Below are 20,498 nucleotides of genomic sequence, written 5' to 3'. Positions count from 1 at the left end.
AAATATGTGGCTGCAGTGGAGAACAAAATACACTGTATGTTTTGTTACTCTCCTTGTTCTGCTTTGACTTGTGCAAACAGTTTTAATCCAAAGGAAGAGATCATACGGTCTGTGACTGCGGTATCGTACAATCCAGTTTAGGGTGCAAATTATCCTCTTACGGCACATCCTGACATTGAATAGTCTTGTCTGGAATAGGCTGTAAATAGAGTGTATCCTTCTCTTTCACAAGCCCTTGGAGCAGGAAGCCACATGCCTTAGCTCTAGTGTTCAGGAGCCAGCACATCTGTGGGACCATGCACCTGCATGTGGCTGGAGATGTTCAAATACAGTCTTCAGTGCAGATTTTGAACATTAAACACTCATTTCTGGTTGTAAACGGCCTCCACATGCTGCCGGGGGTTCAGCACCAGAAAGGCCATTTCCTGGAGCAACCTCTGCCGAGTTTGGCAGTGAAGGGCCCTCCCAGCCCAGGGCTGAACAGCTGGTTCTGGAGAGGTCATGGGGCCGCAGTGCTGTCTGTTGGGAAGCTTTCTTTTCCATTGGCATCACACGTGGAGAAGGCATGGGCAGCCACAAGAGTGCTCACAATTGTTCACTGTCCTTGGCCAAGACAAGCTGGAGAGGCTCATCTGGTGTCCTGCAGATTCTCTCTGTTGTTACCTCTCCCTCTCCCAGCCATGGCTGATGGTGGATTAGAGGTGGGCATTGCTCCTTAGCCATGGGTGAATGCAGAAGAGGGATTAAGAGCTCAACTTCCTGCATCCTGACTCAAAAGTAGGCATATGTGCTTTTTTGGGGGAGTTAGAATCAAATTGGTTTCGACAGAGCTTTTTTAGGGAGTTTTCTCAGGCACAGGATGAAATTTTGAGGTGAAAAAAATTCACGCTTCTTTTCCCGCTTCTCTATTGGGCCAGTGTGGAGAGGACCAACTGTATTTTTGGGTGCTTGGGATCCATGTGTGTGGCTGTTGAGGAACATGTGCTGCATGTACACATCTCCTGCACAGAAATGTGATGGGGTGAAATCCTTTCTCTGGACCGAGACTGGAGCTATTCCTGGGAAAGAAAACATCAAGAGAAAACTGGGGATGAAGGCAGCTCTTCTGTCCCGCTTATTCTGTTCTGGCTGATGTGAACTGTCGTGCTGGGTGCTTGGATAGCACATTTGTGTGTGTGTTTGTGTGTTAGCTTACACACCAGTGTGCACAGACACATTTGGTTTCCCTGATGCGTTGTGCTGTCCTTGCTGTAATCTGAGAGCCACAGCCCTTGGACAGGGCAAGGCGAAGAGTCGATCTGTGTTTCCACAAAAGCTTAGCTAAGTGCCTTTTTTATATTGTGTTATGGGCCTGATTCTTGCAGGGGGTCAGATGCTCTCCATTGTGGATGCTCAGCATTTTTGCAAGTCACCCTGCTCAGAAGTTGGTGGTTACGGGTTTTTTTTAAGGGGAAAAAACAATTTTCCATTTGCTTCTCCATAAACTGAAACCACTAAAGATCCCTTGCTTAGTTTTCCACACACAAGCACACACTGATGGGAGCATGAGAGGGACTGCAGGTCTTGGGAGGCTTGAAGTGTGTGAAAACAAGGAGTCCTAATGAAAAGGGTTTTGCAATTTAATTGTAGTGGGTGTGCCTTTGTTTGTGCAGAGAAATGAAAGTGCTGGAGGCCGAAGTGCTTTCTTTATCCTCAGAACAGCGAGCAGTACAGACTTCCCTGACCAGTTCTGCCAAGGTGCCCGAGACCTGCAAGTCCCTGCCCAGCTTTGGCTCTCTGCTCACTGGGACCCATCCCGTGGACTTTGAGCCTTCAGCCATCCACACAGGATGCTGTGGCTCACAGGGCTCTCCAGAAAGTACCATGTTTGGCATGAAGGAACTTTCCTGAGCGCCTTTCTCTTAAGGTGTTCATTCACCTCACAGATTCACTGCGTTCAGGAAGACCAAATGTGTCCTTTGCAGTGGTTTTGAGAGTCCTGACTTTCCCTCGGGATGGATCTGCACATCTCCATGTAGCCAGTGTTGTTCTTATTCAAGGCAAGGGGCTTGTTCCTCCTTCCCACTACCTTGTCAACCCCTTTGGAGTAGTCCATGAATCCCAGCCTGGTGCCAGGGGACCAAACACCCTGCTCCCTTCTGTGTCAGCCTCCTGAGCTACCCCATGCCCCTCAGCAACACGATCCATTTTAAATCGATGCTGTTTGCAGCATCCCGGACTTGCTGAGCGAGGATGAGAAATGTTAACATAAATTCTTTAAATAACATCTAGTAGTGTTGAATGCACAGAATTATAAAACATTTTTATATTCTGAGACTCATTTGCATCTTCACATTAAAAACTGTGGTTTTCTTCTCAGGGAATGGTTGCAAGATCTGATTTGTTTTGAAATCAAAGCTAAATTTGTGTTCTTACTTTCCTCTTTGCCCTTCATTTGACAAATTTTTCTTGTTCTATAAATACAGAATTGTAAACAAGGGCTAATCCTTAGCAACAACCTGGAAAGTTAACATTTCTCTCCAGCTCCTATTATAATTAATTCAGACACTATGAATATGATGTGATTTACACATAATATTCCTAAGGCCAAGAGGTACTAATATCTTGTTAGAGAACTGAGGAAAAGAACATGCTTTTGTGTGTGCCATATAACATAATTGCACTGCATTTTCTTTCATGAGAAGGTGTTTAAAGATGCTTTTTACTTTGCATTTGAAAAATGAAAGGCTTCTGCTTCTGCATTTGGCTGAAATTGTCTTAAATGTGTTTTCCCTCCTGCAGCAGTCAACATTGTCAAAACATTTTGCAAAGTACATTTTAATAATATGGGTTAGGACCATCATTATATTAATTTAATTCTCTGTGTAGGTAAATTCGTAAGATGCTTCTACTTTGTCGTAAAAGTTTTTCACAGTAAACATCATCTGTTTTCCCTGTGCAAAAAAGGATGAAGATAATATAGTTGACAAAAGGATAAATGTCTTGTGTGAAAATTGTGAAAATACAGCTTGAACAGTCTTTCTCTCATGGACCATCCTTGTATTTTATTTAATTTTCATATAATTTTGTTTTGTTCTGTTTATATTTGTTCAGGGAGTGTTTTTGTAGTGTTAATCTATGTAAGCCACATGCAGTTGAAAACTGCAACTCCCAAAAGGCTGTGATTAAAACATTATGGATGTGGCAAACCACAAATGCAAAAGGAAGTTTACATTTAGATTTTCTTCATAAAATGTTTTATTCAAGTTTTGTAATACCTTGGTATCGTGGTCAGCATTGCCATAAAAATTCTGTGTTATATGGAATGATACAATCTGTGAAGCATTTCCCATTATGTAGACACCATGTCTTTAAATTATAGCAATTTCTTAAGATTTTAAAGCAAAATGAGCTCTTAGAAGTGTGATTAATAGCAGGGAATGAGGCTAACACTGGGTCATCAGTGGCACTCCATTACAAAAAAGGTTGGACTAATAAAAGCATCCATCTATTTGACCAATAAAGCATTTGAATGATATGCTTATAGTTTTTATCATAGTGTAGTTACTTTGTACTGAATAAACTGTGATTTTACGTGCTGGAAAAGGAGCATGGAAGAGGCAGCGCGGCTGAGGTGAGAGCAGTTGTCTCAAGTAGGGAAATATCAGGACTTTTATGTGAAGCTTGATGTTTTCAGAAGCCTTCAGGTTGCAGTGTCTAAATTTTTGAAGCTGCTGTGAAATATCTAAATCCCCCGTGACCCGTGCCTGCCTGCCCACAGTCGTTCGGTGAGGCTGGCCCTCGCTGTCCTGCAGGGAGGGGAGAAAGGAGGGTATTGTGTGTAATCATTAATTCAGAGTTAAGTCCCTGGCAGCCCCAGACATCAGAAATACTCTGCTGCAGCACAGGAAATGGGGCAGCACTTCTGTTTTCCTGGTGTGCGGACGCCAACCCAGTCCTCGAGTCGCACCTTTCATCCTGCCTGCTATTATGCTGTCAACCTGATGTATTAAAAAATAGGCAGTTGCCTGAACAATACTGCATTTGGGTTTTATTTAAATACCTGTCTTATTAGTAGGTTGTACTGATTTCATGGTTTTGAACCTTTTTTTTTTTCTTTTCTTTTTTTTTTCTTTTTTTTTTTTTTTTTACTACAACAAAAGGCTAAATATTTTCTGAAAAAGAAAATGGTCTTGGCCAGCTGTGGATGTCCAGGATTGTGCTGTGAAAAAAAGTAACAAATATTCTAAAACTTGTAAAAAAAATGATGAGGGGGGAGGCTTCTGGCCATCATGCTGTTTGCACATGAAATGGCAAGGGAGGGGAGATTAGTGCCAGGGCCAGCTGTGACCTTGGATGCTTCATACATTTGAGACTGAGATGATTTTCCTCAGTGCTTGGCGGTGATGCTGGTGCTCATCTGAAGGTAGGGGTGAACCAGGGAGGGACAGTGGTGAAGCTGGGAGGAAAAAGGACCCGTGGTATAGCCCACAGCTACATCCACTAACCCCACCTGACTGGTACAACATCTTAAAGGGTTTATTTCACATAGGAGAGGGATGAAGAGACCCATGGAGGTCCCATGCAGGGATTGTGTCAGGGCAAGAATGTAACCCAGAGCCCTGGATTAACCTCTACCATTAGGACCATCCATCTTCCCTCCCTGTACTTCAGATCTTTCTGAAATCTGTGTTCAGGGTAGGCAACTTAGAGAAACCTCTCTGGACGAATGCTGTGATAGGAAATTTCATGAGTGTTACAGGAATGAGAGATGGGGAAGGAAAGGCTTTCTGGAAGGTGGCAGACCCAGGGGATTTGGGTATCCTGAGCACCTTAAGGACTAAAGTCACAAAGCCTTGGGGCCAAGAGAGGGATGTTGGGTGGGGAGCAGTTGGGAGCCAGAGGTTTTGGCTACAAGAAGACATCCAGGGGGCTTCTGAGTTAACAGAGAGGAGCTGAGGAGATCTACAGAGATCAGAGAATGGAGATGGGAGGCAGAGGCAAGGAGGCTGAGGGTGGGAGAGAGAAAGGAGGGGGAAGAGGGTTGAACCATGGCTTCATGGCTGCTGCAGGGCCCTGGCATGGCTATGGGTGTGTGTGTAAATGACACATGTCCATGGTTGTGCTGGGTGGGTCAGGCTGTGTCGAAAGCTGTTGTTTTGCTTGTTTGTTCTAGGACTGAAATGAAAATTTTGCACCCCACCTTTTGCAGTTGTTGCTTTTCTGGGTTTAGATTTTTTTTTTTTTTTAATGCAAATGGATCTTTCACATCAGTGGTTTGGCTGGTAAATCTTGTTTTGTGAAACACTTTCAAGTGTTTTCAACTCCTTTCTTTCCCCTTTATCGGAACAGATGCACAGCTCTGTATTTTCCCCTGCTGCCTGTTGTCTTGAGGTTACACAGCAAGACTGCAAAGGCTTTTTTGTTTGTTGTTGTTGAAGGGGAGGAAAAAACCCTCAATCCACAGAAGAGTTAACAGGATTTCACTTGATCTGCTCGTTTATGCAATGAGTAATGCGAGGTTGGTAACAGCAAATTGTTGTTTATAAGCAAACATGGCACTGTGTAAACAAGAAGGCCTGGTCCCCAACTGGTTTGATTTCATGGTGGTCAGCAGCTGATGCATGTAACGTACAACCTTTCTGCTTCTCGAAATGTCAGAAGAATGACTATTTGTTTGTCTTGAGTTCTTCCCAGCTGTTTACTCTGTAATGCATTTGCCTCAACCTTGATTCCCTAAGAGTGGCCCCTTTCTCCTCCCTGCTCTGTTTACATTAGTCCTGCCCCGAGTGTCACCTATGAAATCTGTTGATTATTCCACCTGGTTAATGTTAAATTGCTCTTGCAAGATGATGTGTTTGTTCATAAACACAAATGCTGGGCCCCTTGTTTACTGTACCCATGGCAGCAATCAGTTATTAAACAAATATTGCTTTGTTTGCGGGTGTGAGCAGCAGTTTATCCTGCAAGGTCTGGAAAAAAACCTTTAAATGCTGGGATTTTGATAAAGGAGAAAAAGGGGAGCTTGTCCCTGGAATGTGGCTGAAACTCACTTTGGTTTGCTTTGCTTATCTTTAACTTGGGTGAAGGGGCTAGAAAGATTAGCAAGTTGTTTGGTTTTTCCAAGAGATTTCCTTAGTGTAATGATATCTATCCAGTTGTTTGCTTTTTTCAGAAGGGAGAGAGCACTCCTGCAAGACGACTAGCACAGCGGTAGACGGCTGATGGCTAGAAAATCCTGCATGGAGCAAACAAGGAGGTAGAAGGTCTAGGAAAAAGGTATAGGGCTATGAACCAGGTAATCACCCCAAAAGTACGGCCTTGTGGTCTATGTCAGCGTTTGGGTGGGAGCTTTTTGGTTTCCCTCTCTTCTCATGTCGGATTTTAATTGATGCATGTGCTCTCGATGGAGTTGGAAAAGGCAAAGCTTTCCGTTTTACTTCTGAGGAGATCTGAGGAAAATCTGTTTTAGAAGCAGAGCCGTTTGAATGGAGAGAAAATAGCAAATTTAAAAGCGCGCTTTATTGCTCCTCCTCCTGCGAGTGAGATGACGGAGCTGCTTTTCTTCTTTTTATAACTGGAAAACTGCGTTTACATCTGCTAATTTCTCTCTGCTGCCTGTTTGTTCTTTGGTTTCTGGGAATCCTAATTAGAGAGAGCCATCCTGGTAGTTGTTGCTTTTGGGTTGTTTTGAAAACGAGCAAGAAAAACTCGCTCACACCATCTTTGTTTTTCAAAATTATTGTTTGTTGTTGTTTCTGAGTGGGGCTTGGATTTCAAATGCCAGGCAGGACCTGTTAGCACTAACAGTAAATGACTAGGGCTTTTCACACAAAGGGAGTAAACCCTCTTTGAGTGACCTTGAGAAAGAAATGTTAACTCTTTTTGTGTGAAGGTGTTGCCTATTCCTGCATATGTGAATTCATTTGTTAAAACGTGAAGGGGTTGTCTGTTCCTTTATATGCAAATTCATTTATTAAGACATCTTGGATACACATTCATAAAAAGGATAAAATTAAATAATTGTCCTCTTCATCCTTTGGAAAAGAGGACAACAAAATATACATAAAAATGTGATCCACTATATTCCCTAGTTTGCATCAGTAATCCAAACATACTGCTCATTTGGGTTGCTGGAGGGGAGCAGGAGGTACCTGAAGTGTGTAAGTGGACAAGCTGGTCATTAATTGACTCGTGGTACTGCCATGAATCAAGCCTTTGCTACCTTGAACGAAGTGAAAATGGTGAAGTGAAAATGGCATTGTGCAGAATTGTTAGAGTTGCACCTGGCTTTGAGGTGGTTTTTGACTTCTGGAGGCTGCTAGAGAGTTTAGCTATGCTTTAATGGAGATGTGCATGGAGGGTGGGAGTCTAATTCATCTACAGCCAGCACTTGGTAGAGGTTTTGTGTTATCTCGTAGCAGTGCTGCTGCTGTCTGGCGCAAACTGACTGTATTTACTAAATGCAACTTTGGTCTTTTATTTGGTTGAACAGTCACCTGTTTTTCTGTGAGGCAGACTGCAAGAGTTTGTGATGCAAGCTCAGAGCAGTGTGCATGCAAACAAATAAGTCCTGGCTGTGAGAACAGCTCTGCAGTTTCTGTTCCTGTTCTGCTCAGAGCGGCAGGGAGCCCCACGCTGCTGTGATGCCTGGGCTGGGATGAGCAGGTGGGTACCTCCCCAGGGACACCGGCCACGGGGCCAGCACCGAGGGAACTCTGCAGCTCACCGTGCTGCCCTTGTGACCTTCCTTCTGGAGGAGTCACTCCTCTGGTGCCACGGTGCTCGTGTCCACGTGGGAGCAGTCACAGAGTCGCATGGTACAGTGAACTGTGGCTTCTGGTTTGGCTTGGGGGTTTTTTTGGCCACTCGCCGTTCCTTTCCTTCCACTAAACGGTGATCCCGGTGATGGTAAGGATGATTTCTGTCAAGCTTACTGCTGAAAGACAGCTCTCCCCAAGAGAGAGGAAGGAACCTCACTCTGCCGATGATGGTATGTAAATGATTACATCATATTTGCCAGTCACTTGGAAGTGGCCCAGCTCTAGAGCTTTTATGTGTCTATGGCATGAGCTTCATGCTGAATATGGATTTAATAGCTGTCAAGCTGAGAGGCATAGATTGAGATAGAGCTGGCTTAGCAAAGGGGGTTTGTTTATCCAAGGTGAGACTGGGAGTAACTTCTGTGTGCATGTGTGAAATGAAGAGCGAATGCAGAAATCTGATTTGAGGAAAGTTGAATTGTCCATTGTCTGTTTAATGCTTTGGGTCTTACCTCATGGAAGGGAGTGAGACCTGTTGTCTTCACAGCTTGATATGTTGTAGTGCACTGGTTTTTCTTGGTGACCAATTCCAGCTCTTTTGAACAAAGCAAATGGCAACCTTTTAATGTCTGTTTCAATTAATTCTTCTTGGATATGCTTATTCTCTGTTCTTACTGATTGTGGTCAGCAACACCCTCAGCAGAAGAGACTTCCTTAAGGGTAACTGCGCTGACTGGTTCCCTGACAACTTAAATTGTTTGGCCATGATTTCCCAATAAGTCAGTGTGGCACAAGTGGGATTATGCTCCTGATTCCCCTTCCCTTCTCCTCACTGCAGCAGTCTTAAATTTCAAGTCCTGCAGAGCATCAGTCAGCCTTTCACTGATCTGCCTCCAAATGATTTCTGGTTGCTGTGGCCCTGATGGTAACGCACTGCTGCTGGAAAGAGGGAACCCAGGCAGTCTGAGCCATACACCCCAATAGTCAGAGAGGTTGTGCCACTGCATATAGTTAAATAAATGAAAAATTGTGAATGTCTGCTTCTAGACAGGAACTGCCATTCAGGAGATCTGAGGGTGGCAAGTGGCTATAAACCTGTAACAGGTGGCAACAAGCCAGGCTGGTCATCATCATGACCGACAGGGAGGAGGTAAGGCAGCCCGTGTCCTTCTTTTGGCCAAGGTGTTGTACTTCACCACTTTTGCAAAGCATGGGCTTTTCATTCAGTGAATTTAGTTACAGCTTCACGTTTTCCTGCTCCTTGCTTTTACTTCTGTTCCCCTGCCCACGGCTCTGCATCACCAAGTAGCTCTACCCCAGTGCCAGCAGGGCAGGGCAGGGGAGCAGCCCTGTGTAAACCAGGTGTCAGGGCCTTGGGCTGCAGGGATGCTCCAGGAGCAGTGTGATTTGTTTCTGTTCCTGGGGAAGCCAGCACATCACCTCTGCCATGTGCTCAAACTCCACTGCCCAAGGCTTGGGATGAGTCCAGCCGAGGTGAGCGCGTAAGGAGGCAGAGCCAAGGATGCGCTGTGGGTAATCCCATTTCTTCTGGACCCTTTATTTCCTAAGCACTAAATGAAATTTCAGACTTTAGATACGTCTAGACATATACAGTGCACGATAAAGTTGATAATACATTAATCATTTTTAACAACAGGTAATATGCATAATTTATGGTGTTACAGTGCTATCTTTTTTGATATTTATGATGGATAATGCTCAGTTTTTGCCCTCATATTACTGCTTTAAATTATACCACAAGAAAATTAATGAGAAAGTAGATTTATGGCTTTCATTTGTTTGTCAATTCGGAAATTAATTGGGTGTTAATTTTAGCCGTCCCTCATCAGACCAGGTCTTTAGTATGTGTGCATTACTTGGCATTCATTGAAGCCTACCTCCCATTTACTGTGGGTCACTAGCTTTGCATACATTAAAATAGCCCTCAGGCTCATTCTCTTGATTACTTTTTGAACTGCCATGCATTAGAAAATTTACGCCTTTCTGTTATAATTATGAAAATTCTCTATTGGAAGATGGTGCTTGCATAACAGCAAGTGTACAGGCTTGCTCGGCGATGTAAGATCATATAGCAAATCCCTATACGTTTTTGTTCTAATCCTAGAAAATAGCACTCTCGACAATCTTTGTTGTGCGAGTTTCATCCTTTGAAATTTCAAGGATCCATTTTAATGCATTGAATTACCTCTTTAAGCTGAGGAAATATCAAAGGATTTCACCTCGTCGCTGTCTCTTTGTTTCCTCTTTCCACACATCCCGTGCATGTTCCTTCCCTTGCCTTGCTCCAGGTTTGCCTCTCCTCCTCCAAACCCCGCTGTCAGACGTGACTCAGCATCACTTTTTAGGACAGCAAAGCCTGATTTGCTCTGTTTGCTACTATTTTGGTTGATTCCTAAAGATGATCCTTAATTGCACTTTGAATCCCCTTCTCCTTTCTCCTACTCCTGCACAATTCAGCAACCACCAGTAGTGTGTAGGCGAGTGGCCTTCAAAGGGGTAAGCATGAAGTTTTATCCAAAAAGTACCCTAATGTACTGACAGTTGATCTATAGTTAGTTAGTACATAATTATACCTAAAATACACCCTGTCAGCAGGATAAATGACGGCTACTGAAAACTCTAAAAGCATGACGGGTGTTCACCCATCTGCAATGACGAGAGCGGAGGGGTTTGTAAGTTGAGAAAGGCTGGTGAGTTCAGCATGATCTGATTTAGTTAAATCATGCCATATGTTGGGATAGCTCTCTCTAATAGTCGTGCTAACCACAAACACAGGCAAAGAAAAGTCATCTGGTCCACCTGGCTAGTTTGGACTTCCCTCCCCGGCGTTATTTCTGCACTTAGCATGGTGGCAGCCCTTGAGCTGCTCATGTGAAGCTGGCTGATTCACAGTTAATTGTGACATGGTGTAATTTAGTAAATGAGCAGCTGAACATCTGTACGCCTTCCCCCACGGCACATCAAGCCTTACCTTACACAAGGCTTTTAATTTCTACAAGTGAATCCTTTTTCTTTTACTGAACTCATGGATGGCAGGATGGTGCTGCTGGTTGCCTCACCACCCTAGGCACGGGGTGTCAGCTGGAGGTGATGGGTGTTTCGGCATCAGCTGGGGGACATCAAAACATGTTCCTGGAAAAATTCACTACTGGTGGTGGGATGTGGAGCCTGAGGTTCTTTCCCTGGCAAGGCACTTGCTCCAAAGATACCGGGACTAAAAGAGACCACCTGTGAGTCCCTCCTGGGAAAACTGTCGGGGTCCTCGTTGTGGATCACAGCAGTGCCAGGCTGGTGCTGGAGGGTGTTTGTCTGTCCCTGTGCTGTGGGGAGTCAGCAGCTTTGCTCCTGCTCTTTGTGTTCCCTTGCTGATTGCACTCCGGAGAACGTTTCGTTTTCAAGAGGTAAAATCCTGTCTTCGAGGTGTTACATTGTTGTGGAATTCTTCCGAATTGTGTTAGGAGTTTTCTGTTTTGTTTTTAATAATGACACAGATAAACACCCTAAAATCATTCCTGAGCCTGTTTTGGGGAGCTGCTTCTAACAAATAGGTAGACCTTTTATTTATTAACCATACACGTATGGATAGAATGCCTGCTGGAGAATTTGGGCTAGATCATGTGATTTGATCACTCACTTAAAACTGATTTCAGCATTGACTCTTCTCCCTATAAAAGTAGAAATACATTTTATAAATCTGTGTTGTGTTTAATTTACATGTCCTTTCATGGCTGGGCCAAGTTCTTTAAGGGCATTTATTCTGCTTCATATAAATAATTGATCAGCCAAGTTAATTTACTTCTGCCTGACTTGGTCAACCTTAATTAACTGCCCAGGAATAAAGACTGAACTTTTTGTTAGCTTAAAATCTTTCACAAATGTGCCAAAGAAGGGTTGTATTATGACAACATTTTTGCTCCAGCACTGATCCCAGGGGATTGAAATGCCTAATGATCTTTATGTGCATATATGTATTTGTAAACACCTCCAAGTACTAACATCTGAAATATAATCATCAACCTCTAAGAAACTTTGAAACACACAGGCTATGTTGTAAATCTGTAGTCCCTGTTAAGTCTAGAAGCATATTTAAACAGGGATTTTAAGGCCAGAAGACCCCAGGGATGTTTTTTTTTTCAAAGGTGATGATACACTTAAAGATATAGATTGATGCTTATTGAGGAATCTTAAAAATGCCTCACCAGATGCCTCCATGTATGGTGAGGCATCTAAAGACATCTGAATATCAGTCCCTTAGTCTTTCAGACTTGGAGTGGGTCCTTATTCTGACAGGTGCTTCAGTCAGTAAATCCTCCCTCATGCTGACATTAAACAATGCTGCTTAGTCTTCAGAAACTATACTGGTAGCAAAATTGCAGCAGTGGCACACTTCAGCGCCCACCTCCTGCCTACTAATCTCCATGCTTAACCTTGCTCATCTTAATAGGCCAGTGGAGCTGAGATGTGTATCGGCAGCATCTGGTCCCAGCGCTGTTATGGACTTTATGGACTTATTTTTAATGCTTTAGCAAAGAACTTTTTCAGAATTAGGATTCCTTTAGGTTCTATTTTTTTTTACCTCAAAACACACCGACACTGGAATCATCAGAAAGATTATTTTGATTCAGGCGAAGTTTACATTTGACCTGTGTTTTCTCAATTTTGACCGTGTCCTTAAGAAATTGGCTGTCCCCTGCTTCTCTCCAAGTCATCTGGAAGATGATTAGCTGTTTTCCTCCTGTTGACAGAGTGCCTTCTTTTGATTTTGCTTCAGTGAAATTTTGTTCCATTACCTTGAACATAACATATTCACCAAAGAGATGGGCCCAGCTGTAGGGCTTTGACTTTGTGTTTGACTGTGCATCAAAGCTAGAAAAAAGTTCTGTGCGGGTTAAAATGGCAATCTGAAGAAACTGATCACTGTTCTGAAATTTTTAAACCAAGCCAACATTAAGTCAGAGCAGTTCTTTTATTATGTGCCCCTTGATTTCAGGATAAAGTTTCACAAGCTGTTGTTGGTACTGCAGCCTACCTTTGGTCCCTTCATAGGGGAAAAACATTTTGTGTCACCTTTAATAATTCAGAGTAATTCTGTATCCTTCATAACATGAAATATCATAGAATTTATATATATATATAAAGAAACACTGGTAATAACCTGCATATTTTAAGCTTTAAAAATGCATTTTTCTTTTCAGAATTGATAAGAGAATCATTCTGCTTTCTAGAACACATGAAATGGACATGGGCTCTTCTACCATTAAATTTCTTCAGTCAGAACCAGGTCTCCTGCCTGTCATGGAAGCAGTTGTGGAGTATTATTATTTTTTATAATAAATCATTATGCATAACAGCTTCTCCAGCACTGTGTTGGTTGTATTCAGACCAGAATCACGGTTTGTGATACTTCACCTGGAGTTTCAGTTCAGTTCCCACAGAACCTAATTATGTTGCATAAAGTCAACCTTGCTTTGCATTTTTCTTTCACAATTTTGAATGACAAACTTCAGTAATAGGCTCCTGTAAGTTCATCTCCTCTTTGCTGGGAAGAGACAATTATCTCAGCCATCCTCGGTGTACGATCATCTCAGCTCATTTAGGTGTGCTCAAAAAGACAAATAATAATCATTCTTGCAGAAAGCTCTCACAGGTTGATTTTTCATGACATGACACTTAATGATCAAACCAAACTGTGATTATTCATGTCAACTCACATTTGACTTTAGTGAAGGAATAAACAGTTTTATCTTTTTTTTTCCCTTGAAATACCAGTTTTCTATCGGAGGTATTTTAACAGAGCGCTTTTGTTTTGTACAGGCATCTAGTTTAAGTTATATTGAAGCTCACTGCTTGTAAATTGGGGTTTTTAAAGCAAAATTTGCTTAAAGATGTTCACTTCTGCTTTTAAAATATATTTTTTTGAAAGTTTAAACATAGTCCCTCAGCAAACTCTGTTTCCAGCCTCATTTCTTTGGTAGCTGCTGCCGGTTCTGGTGGGATCCATAGGGTCCAGTGGAGGGGCCGTGGCCCTGTGCACCTGAGCTGGTAACTGGCTGGGGTTCTTCAAAAGGTAAAACAGAGCATGAAATTTGTCATAGAAAAGGTTCTCAAGAACTATGATCTTTCTCTGACCAAATACAATAAATAATCCAACTTTTTCTTAGTCCTATAGGTTAGAAAAATTGTTGCAATTTCTACTGTTTTTTCTTTCCAGGACCATTTTGCAGTCCTAGAGACAATAAATAATTTCTTGACCAGTTTGGTTGTGAATTATTTTCTGTGTCCTGGAGATATTGCGCTCAGAAGGGCAAGCCAACAAATCGTGATCAGGCAGTGATGGATCTGCTCCTCAGTGGTGCACATTCTTCTTGCTGCTGTCAGAGCTTTTCTTGGTGCTTCCCCTGACCCGACTGCTTTTTTATTCAGGTTCTCACTTCCCATTTGTTGCATCAGAAGTGCTGGAAAATGAGATGTACCTCTTCACTGTTCTGGCACATGGATTTTAGCATCTCTTTCCACCATAGTGGCTGCTGGAGGTACCTTCCACCAATTCTCAAGTGTGTCCTTCCTCCATCAGCTTCAGTCTGTGAGGTGGGGATGTGGCACCCACCATTACTGTCATGCTCCAAAACAGCCAAAGGCATGAGTCCCTGGTTTTAACCCTCTAATCCAATCTTTCCTGGTGGTCATCCTTGTCCTCCTCTGTTGCTGGGGTAAATTAATGTAGTGCTCCATTTTCTCCAGTTGAGACCTGACTCTAGATTTTGGTGGAAACAGAAAATAATAACATCAGTTCTTTCTTTATTTGTCATGGGGTAAAAGTGGTAAATCCTTTTTTTAGCATATAAAAATTGCTTGGTGTATCTTTGAGTGACTTGGGTGCTGTCTGTGGAGTCTAACTCCTTTCTCTTCTTCCAAAGCAACCTGTGCCATGCAGTCACTGCCTGGTGTGTAATCCAGCCTTGCCTGTTAGATGTAAACACTTATTTAGACCTTATCATGCTTATAGGCTTTCCTTACAGTGCTGAAAATGAAAAACACACCATACTTGGTGTGTATCAGAGCAGGATCATGTTAAAATCCAAAAGCATTTCCTAGTGGTGTTGGGAAGGCTGTAGGTTTGTTTAGATCTCTGGAGCTTTCACAGAGGAGTTGACAGAAGCTTTATAATGAGTCTCCAAGCCCTTTTGTCCCCTGGCATAATTTGAAGATTTAACAAAACAGATTGAAACAAGTTTCCATAGACCAGATGAAATTTATTTAAATGTGATCAAAATGTTTGAATCTGTCCTACTACCATCCATGTGCTTGGTTTACTGAATTCAAACGGGTTCTTCCTTGAAGATAAAGCATCTTCCTTCTGAGATGAACTGCCCTGCACAGGGGCATTTGGCTCACATGTCCATGTTGTCACTGTGGGGTGGGCAGCGTGCTTGGAACACACAGCTTGGCATTCCATTCCCCATCTCCCCTGGCTGTGGGGAAGAGGAGTGGGCTGGTGGAAGCCAGACAGGTTAATGGCATTTAAATCCTGGAAGCTGGGGCTTTGCAGGTGGAACTACTTATAAAACAAGTCATCATGTTCTCTCCGAGGTAGTGGTTTGCAGCTGAAAACTGGTGTGTGTGCTTTGTGTGGGGATTCCTGTGCAGAAATGCTGATGTTAGTTCTGAGAGTGGGTAAATCCCTGGGGTTCTGGGGTAAGGAGGTGGCTCTTTGTCCTCATCCTCGTTGCAGGCTTGTGACCCACTGACACTCTTGGTGAACACAGAGTTCAAGCATCCAGGGACAGGCTGACACCAAGAGCCAGTTGAGAGGGCTGGCTGGAGGGAGCTGTGGCTGCTGAGATGATATTTAACCAAATAACACAGGAGGCTCCTCACTGTTATGCCATAAGAGCATCCAAATCCAGACCAAATCCATAGCCAAAAATTTGGCCAACAAGCCTAATTCTGTGAGCATTTGTAGCAGTTCTCCTGAAGTGAAAACTGATGATGGTTCAGCACATCCCAGATTAAGCCTAAATTGCTTCAGAGTAATAAAAGGTGCTAATTTGGCACTATCATGGTATGAGTGAAAACCAAAATAGCAAATGCTCTGCTTCACCTCCGTGCCCCTACACAGTGTATATCACATTTTTGATATTGTCCATCATATGTTGCCAAGAATGACTCATCCGTTTCAAAGGAAAGCATCCAGATGTAACTAGAGAAATTTAATTATGGATTCTGTGTGTTCGTTCAAAAATATTTTTTTTTCTCTAAGGGAAAAAAGATGTTGAGCAAATAATACTATATTTAGAAGAGAACTAACTTACTAAAATTATAGCTGTACCAATGGATAAATAAACATAAACTAGTAGCATGAACCATTAATGAAAGATAAATCGTATGAAGGAAAATGACATATGTTTACAGTTTTGGCAGGATTTAAAACAGGGCATGTCTCCTTATATACAGCAACTGTTTTAACAGCTGCTTTTTTTTTTTTTTTTTTTCCCCCCTCCCCTCCCCTAAATTATTTCAGGTTTTTGAGTCATGATGCAAGAATCTGGGACTGAGACAAAAAGTAACGGTTCAGCCATTCAGAATGGAGCGAGCGGTGGCAACCATTTACTAGAGTGCAGCCTGCGGGAAGTGAGATCAAACGGCGAGACACCTTCCGTTGAAATTGGGGCTGCAGATTTAGCACATCTCCAGCAACAGCAGGTACTGTAAGATGCATTACAAGTTTCCTACCTACAGGAAAAGCATGAAGCATTTAACCCCCCCCTCCCAAACCCTTTGTACTTGCCAGGCAGAGGATGCTTTTAGGACTCGCCTGTGACATTCTGTGCGTTTTTGCCCGTAGGGGATTGCAGTCGTTGGTGTAAAGGGAAACCTTGGACTTCTCTTCCGGGGCTCCTTTTTAATCATTCCCTGGAAACACCCAAAGATCAGGGCTTGCTTCCGTTGCCTGAGTGTGTTGAGTCTGGTGGCGGCAATTGGGTGAACTGCTGTATACAAATAACCGGTTTCCAAAATATGTCACTGGGTGGAAAATACACTAACGTTAACTTTTTGGTTTTGCAACAAATTTTAGTATAACCTAGCAACCTCTATCAACAGAATGTTTTCTATTAGTGAGGAAGGCTGCAGAGGTATCTGCTGCGCAAAATGTCAGGATAAATAAATAAATACATCCATGTAAGTGTTCCTCAACTCGGAAGAATCAGAACCAAATTGTGCGTTTTGCCTTGGTATTCTAATTAGCGTATTTTCTGGGAAGTGACCAAATTCACCAGTGTAAATTATCCACATAATACGTTTTGGCTTTTTCTTTTCCCTGATAAAATTCTGAAGCCCTCTGAGGAAATTTTACACCAAAGTGCTGGGCATGTATCATTAATGTGTTTGGGAACAAAGGCTGTAGCAGAGCCAGGGTGAATGCACTAACGCCTAACCATCATTTTCTCTAATGCAATAAGGATTCTTAAAACCTTTTAAATAAGCGATTGGCAGCTGGTTAAGACTCCCTTAAGTGTATAGTGATCTTTTTAGCAGGTTGTTGTGGAGAAGAAAAAAACCTATGCTCAAAAACAAAGCAAAGTGAAGGCTTGAGGAGGAGCAGGACACCCCATTTGCCAATCTAAGACAGAAAGCTGCCATAATTAAACAAGTCAGAAAAATGGATGATACTAAATGCACAGACTTTGGTTGTTTCAATAATTTCGTCCTACAGGTTTTTACTTGAAGTGAGAATACCATCAGTGAGAAAATCACAGCCATGCTGAATTCATTACTGCAGTAGTCACACAAAACCACGGATAAAATTTCAATAACTGCAGGCCACAGTTGAGTAAACAGTTGCACTGAAACTTAATTCCTGTTGACTTTTCCCTCATTCTTTGCCAGGGGCACATTCTGATTCGTAGTGCAAAGACAACAGGGGTTACAGCTTTGATTAATATAGGACAGTAGAAGAGGAGTGGAACAGTAAAATACGTTCAACGCAAAGGTCTCGTCTTAAAAAAGGCTTCGTATCAAAATGAGTTAATTACACTGTGTTTTCCATAGAAGCACTATGGAATTTTCTAGTGAGGCTTTGTGCAGAGAGAAACAGGGAGGGGGGATCATGCAGAAATGTGCACGCTGTGGACCAGAATGGCTCAGACCTCTGCTGCTCCACTACTTTACTAACCCTGTGCCAGGGCTTCTCCATAGCCATCCCGAGGGCTGGTGGCCATGCCGAGGGCTCAGGATGTCTCAGATGATGTTGTCACCTCGCATGTAACAGCTGGTGTCACTCAGCTGCCCATCCTGTCAATTAAGGAGTGGCACCCATTCATTCCCAGTCCTCCAGCCCTCCCCAAACAGAGCACAGACCTGAGTGCTCAGGGCTGGGGACAGGACTGCCAGGCTTGGGATTGCTTTCACACTGCTCTGACTTTAGCTTGCAGTTTATTTATCCTCTGCCAGTACAGCCAGTGTGGTTGGGGATCTTGCTTTTCTCCAAGTTCTTCAAAGACCTTTATGTTCTGTGTTTGAATTCTGCTGTTAATTGGTTTTGATGACTAACTTCTCCATGGAGTTTATCTTTTATAAAGCAAGTTGATTGCAAAGTTTAAAACAGTTATTAAATAAAAAAACAACCAACAAACCCAAACCTGATAACAATAAAAGGGTAATCAGAACTAGCATAAAAATATCAATCTTGGTGTTTGGAAAACATTTTTAAACGCTGAAAAGAAGAAAACCCCGTTGTTTTCAGACAGCTAATGCAAGCATTTACAGATACACATACAACATGGAGCATAATGTTTAGATGTTTCTCCGTATACAACATATGCTCTCAGGTCACTTAACAGAATGCGTTCTACAAAACACTCCTTCAATACAAATGAATGAGTTCTGAATTAAACAGCTATTTCTTAAGAGCGTTTCATTCAAATCTTTTCATTTTGCCACCTGGCACTTGTTTTGTCTGAAAAAAAAAATCAAAAAAAAAATCAGTGGCGGGTAGTTTGAGCTTTGCTGCTGTGGTTAGTTGTGTGTTCCCATGATCACATGGCAGAACAGTGGAACCTGCATGTACAAAGGCTTGTGAAAGCATCTGTGCTGAATTTAGGGTCACATTTTTGGTGACATTTATGAATTTATTAGGACTAATAGCTTAGTTAGTATGAGAGAGGAAAACAGAAATACTTCAGGGTTTTTTTAGGAAGTTTTAATGGGTTTGCTAACTTGTAAATATTTTACCATGGAAAAATATGGAGCACCACAGATGTTCATATGTTTGCAGGAGAAGTGTATGGTGTGATCACTCTTTCTGTGAGTACAGGGAGGACTTGTAGGACAAGTTTTATGCTTCCCATGTCATGGTAGGGTGATCCTGCCATGCAAGGAGACAGAGAGTGATGTGATGCTCAATTATTTTAGCATTAGCAATCTCATAAAATGTACTGTTAAGCTGGGAGTAGCAAATGTGGGGATGAGTTATGCTATTTATAATGAAGCCAAGTAACTCCAGCTGATGTTTATATTGGTAAAGTAAGAAAGGCAAAGCAATACAAGTGACTCTTCAGGGATGGTATGTCTGTGGAAGAGTAAAAGTGGAAATGCATATAGAAATCATACTCAGAACCAAAGTATAAGGGAAAGAGAACTTCTTCTCATAGTATTTTGGCACCTTCTGGGGTGGGAGAGGTGGCCTTCCCACTGCTGCTGGCTCCACAGCAGAGGTCAGCATCTCATGGCAGTGACTGTCAGGATGAGGTGGAATGGGCAGGGGTCTGGTGACCAGTCTGGAGTAGGTGTGAAGGTTACCTGGATCACTGTAGTTCCTGAAGAGATGAAGCTGGGATTTGGTGTGGGGTCAGGTAGTGGGGCTCAGGAGCTTTGTCCCAGAGTGCCCACGGAGGCAGAACCAAGTGACAGAACAGAAAACCTGGGAATGAGGTGCCAGGCAGAGTCTGGCAACATCTGCTGGCTCTGAGGCATCATGAAAACATCTGGGAGGTGCAGAATGGGTGTTGGAGTGACCCACAAGCTGAAGGTCAGGCTGGGCGAGGGAAGCTTGGGCATAAGGGATGTAATGATGGGGTGACTCCTGCCTACCAAGCGGTAATAAATAAAGACTCATAGGGACAAACTGCCTTTTAATGTTCATGATCACAGCTGTAGTTGCCTCAGTGGTTTCTGATGTCTACTCAGATAGAAGGTTTGATGCCTCAGTTCTAGACAGTTCTTTTTTTTTTTTTTTAAAGCTTATAAAATAAATATTATTTATTGCATTTTATTTTTATCCTCAGGACTATTCATTAAAGTGTTCTTCACGTTATTAGCAGTGAAACAAGACTATGAATTGAACAAAGAGAATGATTACAAAGTTGAATCCTGATGTATAGCAGCAAGACACCAAGTGCTGTGTTGCATGGTGGCAGAAATACAAACCTCTCCACATCAATAGCCAGATCCACTTTGATACTCTAACTTCAAGTACTGCCCCACGAGTATAAAACTCAGTATCTTTGTCTAATCCAGAATGCTTTTGAACTTTGAGGAGGTATGACTTTAATAGTAATTTGTTGACAGATTAGCTGCAGAGATTGCAAAGGGTTTATTTTGTAAAACTGGCAGGCTCCTATCAGTGTTCTCTTAAGGAAAAAAACACACACTGGTGTTTTGCAATTGCTTGCATTTATTGACAACCTGCGCTGAGCAGGCAGAATTGGAATGTTTGGATAATGTAAACCTATAGCT

General features: G+C 42.6%; 1 protein-coding gene across 14 annotated transcripts in view; it reads left to right on the top strand.

Annotated features, from left to right (window-relative positions):
* Positions 1–20,498, top strand: part of FOXP1 (forkhead box P1) — a 380,269-nt gene that overhangs the window by 199,723 nt on the left and 160,048 nt on the right. For 9 of the 14 annotated variants that reach the window (XM_058845379.1, XM_058845382.1, XM_058845384.1 and 6 more), the window contains one exon: positions 16,285–16,466. In XM_058845379.1, the coding sequence (XP_058701362.1) occupies positions 16,296–16,466 (171 nt within the window). In that variant the 5' untranslated portion in view covers positions 16,285–16,295. Of the gene's footprint in view, positions 1–6,010; positions 7,973–16,284; positions 16,467–20,498 lie in introns of those variants that run through there. The other 5 variants (XM_058845385.1, XM_058845383.1, XM_058845381.1 and 2 more) reach the window with 5 other exon arrangements.

Source organism: Poecile atricapillus, chromosome 9, assembly GCF_030490865.1.
Source record: "Poecile atricapillus isolate bPoeAtr1 chromosome 9, bPoeAtr1.hap1, whole genome shotgun sequence".
Taxonomy (NCBI): domain Eukaryota; kingdom Metazoa; phylum Chordata; class Aves; order Passeriformes; family Paridae; genus Poecile; species Poecile atricapillus.
The sequence above is the reverse complement of the archived record's forward strand: the minus strand, read 5'-3'. Positions and strand labels throughout refer to the sequence as shown.